The 12,108-nt window shown below is 35.9% G+C and overlaps 2 protein-coding genes across 3 annotated transcripts; one reads left to right on the top strand and one right to left on the bottom strand.

Annotated features, from left to right (window-relative positions):
- Positions 1–2,833: 2,833 nt before the first annotated feature.
- LOC105769042 (leucine-rich repeat extensin-like protein 4) lies at positions 2,834–4,646 on the top strand. Of its 2 annotated transcripts, XM_052631593.1 has the most exons (2): positions 2,834–3,995; positions 4,075–4,646. In XM_052631593.1, exons 1-2 carry the CDS (start codon positions 3,044–3,046, stop codon positions 4,194–4,196), a joined length of 1,074 nt encoding a protein of 357 aa, XP_052487553.1. In that variant the 5' UTR covers positions 2,834–3,043; the 3' UTR covers positions 4,197–4,646. The 2 variants fall into 2 exon arrangements, with proteins under 2 accessions (XP_052487553.1, XP_012444873.1); XM_012589419.2 differs by having other exon boundaries at positions 2,843–4,646.
- Positions 4,647–6,605: 1,959 nt separating this feature from the next.
- Positions 6,606–9,279, bottom strand: LOC105769041 (uncharacterized). The gene is made up of 2 exons (XM_012589418.2): positions 8,422–9,279; positions 6,606–7,543 (listed from the first exon to the last, which is right to left on the bottom strand). The coding sequence occupies exons 1-2, from the start codon at positions 9,009–9,011 to the stop codon at positions 6,877–6,879; spliced, it is 1,257 nt and encodes a 418-aa protein (XP_012444872.1). The 5' UTR covers positions 9,012–9,279; the 3' UTR covers positions 6,606–6,876.
- Positions 9,280–12,108: the final 2,829 nt, after the last annotated feature.

The following is a 12,108-nucleotide window of genomic DNA, read 5'->3' as shown; positions in this document are numbered from 1 at the left end:
TAATGGAGGGCTAAGATCATTTCTAATCTCGAAGTATCTTCTAAGGCAGTTAAACCTTAGTCAAAGGCGGTTTAAGGCTTTTCTAAGCCATTCTCCTGCGTATCAAGTTGTTCTAGGTAATTTTGGACAGTTTTAGGTTCATCTGTCTCGGTTCTTATATGTCCCAAGCCATTCTCTTGCACTCTAGACAATTCTCGCGTGCTCCATATGATTCTAGAGCCTTTTGCACGTGTCTAGACCTTGTTGGCTTGGTTTTGATGCCTTGGCAAGTCTGTTCTCCTTGCCACGGTGGTACTTGTAGGCTTGCTTGGTTTTAGTGGGTCTTGAGTGCTACCCTGATGTTTGAAACCCTCCTTAATGCTTCTTAAGACTTCTCCCAGCTCTAGGAGCTTTGCCATCCTTGTTGAAGAAGGCCTAAACCTCTGATTTCTACAATGCCCCTCTAGTGACTCGGTCAAGGTTTTGGCCCTCGTTAGCCCTCTCAATTGTCACCCACGATCTCAACATGCGAACCACGGCACAAGGTCAACAAAAGATTAAAACTTTGGGTTAGTGTCCATGACCAATTAAAAGAGTAAAGTGACAATGACACAACTGTTAATGTAAAATTTTATAATATTTTGGTTATTAATCTAAATTCCGTATATTTTAATACAATACATATACCTTAAAAATGTTTATGTAAAGTTTTATTATGCAAAAAATATAACAATAAATTATTCAATAAATTTAAAATAAACAATATAAATTATAATCCTATACATTAAATAAGATTATCCTGTGCACGTAAAATTAAGTTCCATAAAAACATACATACAAAATAATTCATTCTTTCATATTAATCAATACATCATATTTTAAGCCATACGGACGTTAATCTTTTAATATGCATCAATATAACCGATACCAATCAAAATTTATACAAAAGCAAAACCTAGATTTTATTATATTGAAATGGAGCATTTCGGCCGAGTCAAGTGGTAGGAGTATGAAATTGAATCCTTTATTTAACACCCAATTGTCTAAGCCAATAGGAAGCTTAGGAGGAGTAAATTTTCAAGCAGGAAGTGGCCCATTAGACTAGTTCAGGCCTCTTCTCAATCATGGCCCAGAGTTCCGGGTCAAAATTATGCAGTTTCAGTGATGCAGTCATCTTCTATATAGCAGGACATCAACATTTTTATACGTGTTTTGTTCTTCTTCTTTGAGATAACAATTTAGATACGTTGTCATAAATGAAAATTCAACTGATGCCTTGTCTTTCACATAACCCATGACATAGATGCTTCAAACAGGTTGATTGCAACGCGACAAGGAAACCCCTTGAATTGTATTTGTCAGATTTCTAGTAACCTATAAATTGCCCTACTGAACTTGCAATGCAAAATCCAAAATTAACTATATTCTCTTAACCACATCTTTATTCGTCCACGTCAAGGTTACAAAGCGAAACAAAATGGAAATCTTTGTATTAAGATTGTAATTTGTTCATTTTTTAAAAATCCTGGACAAATTAATTCATGTATGTTAAATCAAAAAAAGTAAATTCATCTTTCTATTAAAAGTTATATCTGTTTCTAATATTTAAACACTGGTTCATATATCGTTAGTAAGAAATATACGTAGCATCTACTTATTTTGTTGACTACTTTAGTTTTTAACAATAAAAAAGGATATGATATTTAATGGATATAACTAATTTGGTTTTAATCTACCGTAAATGGATTAATTTGTCTATTTTTTAGTAAAGTAGATAAAATATAATTTAATTTTGGTACAAAACTTCCATGATACTTTTAACATCAATGAGATTAAATTTGAAGATTTTCTTAAAGTAGTGGTTAAAACTTCAATTTGTTACTTAGATAACATGGGTCCAAACCCTACAATGATAATATATATATATATATTCAAAGTATAGTAACGATCGAAAAGTACTTAGCAGGATTGCCACTCAGAGTGTGATTGTTGACTAAAGGAAATACGATATTGGTCCCCTTCTTTTGCTCTGTGAATGCGTAAAAGACTGACCATGGAAGCTTAGCTGCCATCCAATACTGAAATGAAGTTGCATGCGCTTTTACTTTACTCATTCACATGAAATTCTCATGTTTCTTCTCCCTTTAGATGATTACGAGCTTTATATGTACCATACTCCCACCCACCAGACAGGGAAGGGAACATTGCACGATAACTCACTTTAACAGATGAAAGAATGGTTCGTGCTGTACCATAAACATGAAAAGATTTGTTGGGTGAACCATCGTCAAGGCTCATTTAAAAGCTAGCAGGGCCCGATTGATAGGGCACCAAAAAAGGAGCAAAAGACCGGTGTTCGTTCCTTGAATCTGTCTCGATGTTAAATGATCGGTAAAAGACATTGGGCTTTAAGTTGTTTAACAGTGTTAGATAAATTTATTTATAAATCACTCACATCACATCACACAATCAATGCTCCTTAATGTTGTTGGGGATAATGCTATGATCTTTGTTGCTTCTTTATGAGAGGAAGGTTTGGAGGTTGGAGATTGAACAGATATATGTTATAAAACCAAATTTAAGCCACTGTCTGTTGTTGATTGGCCAATTTTGCTCATCTTATATACTGCAAAGTCACTTTCGTAAGCTTCACTTAACACTTTCTAAGTTCCTATTTGAGGCCTAAGTATGAAAATCACCATCCCACTAAATTGAGATCCCATTATTCCCGTGCATTTGTAACCTAATAACGCCCTATTCTAGTTGATAGTAGTGACCCTTTATTTGGGGTATGATTATTTTCTTTTCTTACAAATTTAGTAATTAGATTACGCAATAATAAGCAATTATTTTTCTCCAAGGGCACCGTAATATGAAGTCAATATTTGCATACAGAGTTGAGTCATGCAATGATCATAAAAGCCCAAAACTGTTTAAAAAAGAAAGCATTGAAGAGCAATAAGCCCCACAATGTCCTATCATCAATGCAGATTGCAGAAAAGCCTCATTTTTGCACAACCATACAAGCAAACTAACCCCATCTAGGTGTCTTCAACATTGAAAAATGGGGAAGAGCTGGCTCCTCCTGGCTTTTATACTTTGGCAGATAATTCCAAATGAAGCGGCCATCGCTGTGGGCGGTGGTGTTGGCATTGGCATCGGTAATGCAGGGGGTGTTGGTGGCGGAGGTGTTTGGATTGGTGGAGGAATCGGCAGCAACACCCCAACTCCTTCAGTCCCTTCAGTGTCAAAGCTGAGCAGTGCTTACACTGCTCTCCAAGCATGGAAGTCTGCAATCGCTGATGACCCAATGCGGATTTTGGAGACTTGGGTTGGCTCAGATGTGTGTTCTTATAAAGGGGTGTTTTGTGCAGATCCCCAAGGTGGTGTGGCTTCTGAACCATTCGTTGCTGGCATAGATCTCAACCATGCAAATCTACTAGGCACTCTAGTTAGTGAACTCTCTGTTCTCACTGATATTTCGATCCTTCACCTTAACAGCAACAGGTTCTCAGGCACAGTTCCCGACAGTTTCAGAGAACTTTCATCACTTCAAGAGTTGGATCTCAGTAACAATCGTTTGTCAGGTCCTTTCCCTACAGTCACTTTATACATGCCAAATCTTGTTTATTTGGACCTTAGGTTCAACAGCTTCTCGGGTCCTGTCCCTCAAGATCTATTCAACAAAGGACTCGATGCAATCTTCCTCAACGACAACCAATTCGAGGGTGAAATCCCTCAAAATCTGGGAAATTCACCAGCTTCTGTGATAAACTTGGCTAACAACAAATTCAGTGGGAACATCCCATCTAGTTTTGGCCTCTTGAGTTCAAAATTGAAGGAGATTTTGCTTCTTAACAACAAGTTAACAGGTTGTATTCCAGAAGGAATTGGGCTTTTCTCAGAGATGCAAGTCTTCGATGTGAGCCACAACTCGCTGATGGGTCATTTGCCAGACACAGTATCTTGCCTAAATGACATTGAGGTTCTCAATTTGGCACACAACCAGTTATCTGGTGAGCTACCTGACTTGGTTTGTTCCTTAAGGAGCCTCATGAATTTGACAGTTGCCTACAATTTCTTCTCTGGGTTCAGCCAAGAATGCTCCAAATTATTCATCAGAAATGGCGGTTTTGATTTCTCCCTCAATTGCATCCCTGGTAGAGACATGCAAAGACCACAACCAGAGTGCTCTGGAATCCCAGGAAGTGGGCTGAGTTGTCTGAGAATTCCTTCGGCACAGCCTCTTGTTTGCGGGACATTGCTAGGGAACTTGGAGGCTAATCTAACCTCATCATCATCTCCATGAATCTCATTACAAACCAAGTTACTGTCGTTCCACAACAGGTTGGTGATGGTTATCAAATTGTCCCATTCGTTTCTTCATGGATTTCAGTCACATCTTTGTTATATGATATTATATGTCTTTGAATGGGTAAGATATGCTGAGGTAATTGAGAAAGCCAGAAAGGGATTGTAAAGATTATAAATAGAATATTCAGGTAGAACTGAAATACTTGTATAATCGGATCTTGACTATCCAAATGAAAAAGGAAAAAAAATCCGATTAAAAAGACAGTATTTCGTTTGTCTCATTTCTTGTCCGTCTCATTTGCCGTATTCTGATTTTCTGTGCAACTGCAGTTAGGCTCGCTTGTGAATCTAAATGCTCCAAACTCCCATACCCAATGGGCCTATAGTCTTAGGAACACATTTTAGACTGCTAAATTTTATGACTTGGTTGATAAAATAATATGTATGGAAATATATAAGTTATTGAATATAAAATGTTAAACAAGATTATTGCATAATAACTACTTTGAATTTTCTTTAAGAAAACACACACATTGCATTGTTTGCTTAGAAAAAGGCCCAGATTGTCTTTTTGTTTTTTTTTCTTGGGGGATTGTTTGCCGTTTAAGCAATGGTAGGTAAAATCATTTGTAATTATGGTTTTGTTTTGGTGAATATCTAATCATAATTGATCCGCAAAAAGAAAAGCATGGGGAGTCCCACACTGGATTACAATTGCCAAATGTAGATTAATGTGGGCTCATGTTGTCAACTACTAGATTAACCTTATCCTTAAAAGAACAAACAGATAGCACATCAAGTTACAGTGGAGTCACATGAAGCTTATAAGAACTCTCAGTCCTATTCTTTTCTTTTAGAGAAAAATAGTAAATAATGTCACTTTCGCATTACAACCCATACTATAATGACGACATAAGTTGCCGAGCAACATAATTTAATTATAAAGATGAAAGAAAACCAAATTAGAAATCGCATTGGCTGCTAAACCAGTAGTATCAAAATCACTTTATTCAACCCTTAATTTTGCGCATCCATTGCTAATCTCTAAATGAACCAACCTCTTGAAAACCAAATTAATTAAATACTAAATCTGGCTACAACTTTTGGGGAAAGCACAGTGACAGTGACTGTTTTTTCACTAGATAGTTTAAAAAAGTAAAAAATGAAAAGGGGAAAAACCAAAGAGGAAAGTGAGGGAGAAAGTGGGAGAAGCGAAACATAACTTCACACCGTATTGGTGTTCATCCGCCAAAGCTTTTTTTGGGAACACTTGGATGTTAATAGTCAATTGGTCAGTTCGAAGATGATCGAAATGGATTATTTGAATTTGGAGTGTAGACAAGGGATTAGTGTGGGGGCTTTGGCTCCAATACTAATACATCTCCTCCCTTAAAATTTGTTAAATTATGCTTTCAGTCCTTACAACTTGTAATTCGTTTCTGATCCTGAAGCAATATTTTAGCTTCACCTTGTACTCGCATAACAGGTGTTCATGGGATTTGTTTAGTTTTATAGCTGTTACTTTGCTGATGCAAAATGTTCTTATTAAAACTATAAATTGACAAATCAACTTTGTTTTTCAAAACTTTCGAGGATCGTTCTGCGAATTTATAACCAAACAACAAAATATTCTACAAAAAAGCTGCTCCCTTTTCCAACCTTAGTCTTTCTTATCAATCATTCGGCCCAAGCCTCTAGCCCAGTTTCTTTTGCACAATAGCCTATTACTTATTGTACATTCACCGTGTTTCTCGTTGCTGTATAAATACTTTAACAATATTTTTAGGGTTTAATTATTCATCATGTTAATTGTGTTTAGTTGGTTAAATATAATCAAATAGATGAGATATTTTCCAGTTTTAGGATTGATTCGATGAAAGTTAATTATTAATATCATTAATTCTAAAACTCAAATTAAATATTAAAAAGTTAACATAATTAACTTTTGATTCCAAATTATATACATTTTTGTTATACATTGATACCAGGTTGAACAAAAAGACACAAATATCACATTAAAAAAAATTTAGATACTGATTAAGCCTAATATTTATACATTAATTATATATTTCAAACAACGTAAAGTAAATGCAATTAATTGATGTATTTAAGAAGCCTTAGAAACACAATGATAAGAATGAGAGAAAGGGGATCATGATAATGGAGAGCCGAGGGTACACAAAATAAAAGTGAAGGCTTGAAGTACAAAATAGAAACTTGAATTAGCCATAAAGTAGATTCAATAGTTCATAAAGATAAAAGCTGTTCGATGGAAGTAAGGAATGAAAAGGTAAAAAGCATGAACAAAACAATGAAACAATTGAATTCTTTTTTATCTATACAATTTCAGGTCTGTAAGGTATGAACCCAACAACAAATCAAAGAAATGTTCCCTGTATTTTGTGTTGAAACACACACACACACACACACACACACTCACACAAAAGATAAAAAACTCAGATGATCAACAGGCACACCCTCATACAAAAGAAAAAGCTTTGAATAAAAAAATATATATGAGGGGAAAAAAGTAAATAATTAAGGACTGAAAAGAAGGGAAATTTGTAGTGAATTAGGGGTTTTTTAAGAGAAAGAATCATGTTCATGATCATGGCAAAGCTCCTTCCTGAGTTTACGTGAGAAAAGTTGGCAAGCATCCATGCTAAGATCAATGGCAGCTGATAGTGCGATAAACAGTGCAGCATCAGCCATACATGTCACATGTTGCATCCCAACTTGTACCACTGGTTTGCTAACTTTTCCTTCGCCTTCGACGGTGGCACCCATCACGAATCCTTTAACCGGTGACCTTAAACTCAATGCTGAGGGGTCTCTTGATACTCTCCTATCTATACAAAATTGGCCACCCTTTTTGATACTCATTGTAGCTTCAGCAATTGGGATTCCATTGTTAGGGCCATTTTCAGTGACAAGTTCAAACTTGTAGCCTAAGCCATCGATAGGGCCTCGTTCACGCCATGCCTCTAGACGACCCCATGGTTTCCAGCTGCTGACGGAGAAGCCGTTTGGGCGGAGAATTAGCCATGCACCAGGGTTCGATCTGGAAACACGGTCCGACCCCGGAGAGGGTACAAATGGAGTGATCATTGAAGCAGCTGCAACAGGAGAGCCTGATAGATCATGTATCATTATCATCCACCCCTTCCTCTCCCTTCCTTGCCTTTCCTTTTCACCTGAAAATGTTCTCATCCATCCTCTATTCTTGTTGCTAAAATCTGGCGGTAGAGATCTGGTCAAACAATCGTATAAAAAATTAAATTTGAAAAAGAAAATCTAATTAAACTAAACATGATTCCATCAAATGGGAAAATAAAAACTGCCAATCAAATATTTGAGCACATGGGAGAGAACCAAAGGTGACAGTTAGGGAGATATGGAAGGGAATTGTCCGTTTGACATCAACTAGCACACTATTATTTTACTTTCAAGTATCATTAAAAAGAGATTTTATTCTCAGGCAGACAGTTTTCTAATAAAATTGAAAGTTGACACAGAGTTCTTCAAGGGAATATGATAACTGCATTGATAGTTGAACATGTAAATTAGCCCAGAAATGCTGTCATAAAGAAACAAGCAGTGACAAAGGAGAGATCAAACATGTAATTAGCCCAGAAATGCCCATTTTGGCTGTGATATTCATACCAAAGCAAAACCTTATCAGATTCTGTACCTTTTGTTTGAATGCTAAAGGTCAGGTCAGGTCAGGTCAGGTCAACTAATCTAAGGTTCTTTTCATTTCCATGAAATTCCATTCATTAAAGTTTCAATTAAAGCCAATATTTCAAAAATGGATAATGCCAGAGCCAACCTGTACTCAGATGGAAGAAGACAGACTTTTCCATCAACAATTTGGCGTTGATCTATTAATTTTCATGTTAAATCTTTAAAGACCCGAAAAAAAACAAGGAAAATTAGATAAGGTGCTGTAAACTAGTGTTGTTGGGTAACTTGGACATGTTCGTGCAAATTATTGCTACAATTACTAAAGCAGAAGCGACAATCACAGATGGCTAACAGTAACGGAGACCCAACTCCATGGCAATGGAAGTGTGAAACTCACTGAAATGAACCGTATTGAAAAATGAAAAAGGAAACGGAGGAAGTTACCGAGATCTTGAACGATCGGCGCTAAATTTGCAGCTGAAGACGGGTTGTCTAATGTTGCCTTGAATTTGAAACACGACGGGGCTACATTCCGGTTCACCGCCGAATTGGAAAACGAACCGGGGATCTGGTTCAGACTTGACCGTTAAGTGGAGCTTAGCGGTTGGCTTTTCCGGTTCGTTACCCAGTTTCATCCACCCATTTTGGAACACGGAAGGCGTGGCTTGTGACACACCCAAGTCGAGGGTGACCTGAACCCGACCCACCAGCTTCCCACTGCTGACGCCGCACGTGTGGCCCATCCGCCCAGTGTAGACTTCGATACGTAGCGTGACAGGCTTGCCGGATAAACGCCGGAGAGTCAGAGCATCGAGGTGGAAACCGGCGGCCGAAGTGGAGGATTCAGGAGGGGAATCACCGGAGCTGCTGCTGAGAGGCAACAAAGCTGTTTGAGAGGGGAAGTTTTTGAGTCTCAATTTGCAAAAACACGGCGTCGTCGTGGGGTAAACGCCGGAACCGGCTGGTTTGGTGGCTTGTGGGAGTTTCAAAGCCAATGATTCGACGATTAAACGAACAAATGGGCATGGATCCATCGTACAAAACAAGTGATTGAAGAGAATTTTGGGTGGGACTTTGGTTTAAAAGAACAAAGGTAGCTCGAAATGAACGCCGTAGACAGTGAAGAGCTTCGTAAACATCTAAGCTTATGGGCTGAACTGTGAAAAGTCTGGAAGTCGGCTCTACAGCAAAACCTCCTCTAATGTTTTTCACTTCCTCTTGTCTGTCTCTTTAGCAACTTTCAGTGTTTTGTTATAGACATTGTAGCATGTTTGGTGGTTTTTGGGGCTTTGTATTGGTCGGCTTTAGTTTGTTTGTTCTCGCGGGGAAAAAAAAAGCGATAAAAGGAATTTGGTTGATTTTCTCGACGATTTGGACTGTGATTTGACCCGCGAATTAGGAAGTTTATTGGTACTTTTAGATAAAGAAATAATTATGTTTCACCATTATGAATTACGTGAATTAAATTGTTGCAACTAATCCACAAGTGGGCAAAGCAAGGATGTATGATTGATAGTCTACTCACATAAATTCTAGAATTTTTACTAAGTAAAAATACATCCCTGAGTAAAAACAAATTATCGAATTTTTTATAAAATTTATAAAAAAATATTTTTAAATAAATGTTGATCAATACCAAAATTTATCATTCTAATATTCATTAAAAATAATGTTCTATTTTATTTATATCATCAATAACTCCTTAAAAAATTCATTAATGAGTATTGATAAGAGACTAATGTTGAATTTCCAGTACATTAAATTCTTGAAATTAACTTTAAGGAGTGTTTTTGAAGCACCAGTTGGCAAAATTAAATGAAAATGATATCAGAAAAAGAAAGAGATGATAAATTGAGGAGAAAAGGAGTTTTAATATCGAGGAGAAAAAAAGAAGGGGCCCATCACAGCTGGGTTAAGGCTGGCAAAATTGGAAGGCTCTGCCTAGCTGGACTTTTGATTTGGTGTGTGTGTTGGTGATCTGACCCTCACTCACGGAATTTTCTTTTCCATTCCTTCCAAATACTGTCAGCATCTCACGGATTGTTGACGTGGTATTCGCGCCCGTCTCCTTATTTCCATTCTCGCCGTTTTCTTATGACGGCGCTAACAGAATTTTATTTTATTTATAATTTTCAACTTGTTTTGTCTTTTTACCATATATTTATTTATATTTTTCAAGGTTTTCTTAGTGGATAAGCTATTAAAAAAGAGAGAAAACATTTGCAACTAAAATGTTTTGTAAGTCAAAACCATTTGTTTCATATATTGTTATATTTTCTAGCTGTTGATGCACCGAACCCATACTCCAAAAAAAAAATTCACGTTGATTATGGACAGGTTAATAAACGACGAACAGAAAACAACAGATTCTGATATTTGATATGTTTCAATCATAGCCATTAATCTTTTTTCTTTTAATAAATCAATGGAAGTGATCGTAGAAAAATTAGATCATTTTTTTAAAATAAAAAATCTTCACTTCGTTGTGAGCTGTGACGTGTGACTCAATTCACCCAATACTGTCTTGAAAACTATTAACATTCGCAAAAGTATATTAAGAAAATTATTTTTGAATGATTTATCAATGCGACTTTTGATCCATTGATTTGATTTAAGCTGATAATGCATTGTTGAATTTTATTAAAACAAACAAGGCTATCTAATCCAACTGTATTTATTAAGAATCATGGTATGATTGAAATAAAATAAATTTATAAAAAATAAATGAGATTTTTGTTAAAATGATAAGTTTTAAAATATTCAAAATCATAATATTTTATGTTTAAATTTGTTTATTTTTAGTTTTAATATAAAAGATATAAAAATATTTTTAAAATAATATAATTTAAATGGTAAAATAACGATATTCTAATTATTATCAAAATGAGTTAATTACGATGAACTTTGTGACAACATAATATAATATACATTAAGCTTTCGCTGGTATTGTTTTTTATATGAAAATTTCAACCACAAAAACACCAAAATATAATGACCCAAAGTCTTGGATCAAATGCCATGCAATCTTCACTTTTACCCTTTTGTTTTTTTCCCACCTTTCATGGAACCCCAGTCTTTTGGTAATCCCAACATGATTATTTACCCATTATTTCACCTGTCCTTTTTGCTTCTTTTTCAAACCTTATCCCTTTTATTTTTACCTTTTATTTTTTTTCTTCCATAATCTAAGACCGACACCCAACTATTTGTTCCATTACGGTGTATGTGGGAGGCAAGCGTGAAGGCCTAGCATGAGCATCCCCCCAATCCCCATTGCTTCTTTATTAACTCTTTTCATCCCCCCCCCCCCCCAAATCATCTTTGTTTCGTTATTACGCTATATATGCTTTCATATTGGTCCATCCTCAATTTAATTTAGAAATGATAACCTTTTTATTTTTATTTTTTTTTGCATTTTTCCTTATTTATCGATGTTTCAAGAGTCTAGTTGAAAATGGGTGAGATTCATATTGTAGAATTTGGGTTGAGACTTGATAGAGGGAAATGGTGGGTCACGTGGGTGTCATGCATGCGTGGCAAGATGACATGGCACGATAGGATTGGTTATTACTTGGGAGTTTGTGTGGACTATTGCTCGTTTGATGAGGGACCAAATTAAAGGGGATATATCTTTTCATAACTTGAACGAAAATAGTAGACTAGAGAATTAATGAAAGGATTATTATCCATGGCCCAGTTGCCCCTACCTAGGTCGTTACTTTCACTGTTTCTTCTACCACTTTCCCTTCCCTTTTTCTCGAGAAAATAGATTAATACTTGGACTAGTGCTATCTATATCTAACTCAAAGAAAAATAACTTCTATCAGTTAACTTTTCATGTTATCATCAATGCACCAGTTATTTTATTCTTGATTATTTGTTTTCAATCTGTTCAAGTCTTATCAACTGTCAAATTATACAAGAATTTTACCTCATAATTATAAGGGTCGGTTTATATTTGATCCAGTAGGTACACATTAAGAAAAGTCATCAATAAATTAATAATTTTTGTACTAGTAGGTCTTATCTTTAACCTATCGAAGTAAAACGAACGCATTAGAAAATATTGCAGAGAGTGAAAAAAATTGTCAACTGTTCATTAAAATATGCAAAGTATTGAAGAAGATATAG

Source organism: Gossypium raimondii, chromosome 5 (genome assembly GCF_025698545.1).
Source record: "Gossypium raimondii isolate GPD5lz chromosome 5, ASM2569854v1, whole genome shotgun sequence".
Lineage (NCBI taxonomy): Eukaryota > Viridiplantae > Streptophyta > Magnoliopsida > Malvales > Malvaceae > Gossypium > Gossypium raimondii.
The sequence above is the reverse complement of the archived record's forward strand: the minus strand, read 5'-3'. Positions and strand labels throughout refer to the sequence as shown.

Excerpts from the sequence above, each read along its gene's own strand:
- LOC105769042 (XM_012589419.2), top strand. The coding sequence starts at position 3,044 with ATGGGGAAGAGCTGGCTCCTCCTGGCTTTTATACTTTGGCAGATAATT.
- LOC105769041 (XM_012589418.2), bottom strand. The coding sequence starts at position 9,011 with ATGGATCCATGCCCATTTGTTCGTTTAATCGTCGAATCATTGGCTTTG. Across the intron at positions 7,544-8,421 it reads GCCGATCGTTCAAGATCTCG|ATCTCTACCGCCAGATTTTA; the intron begins GTAACTTCCTCC and ends TTGTTTGACCAG.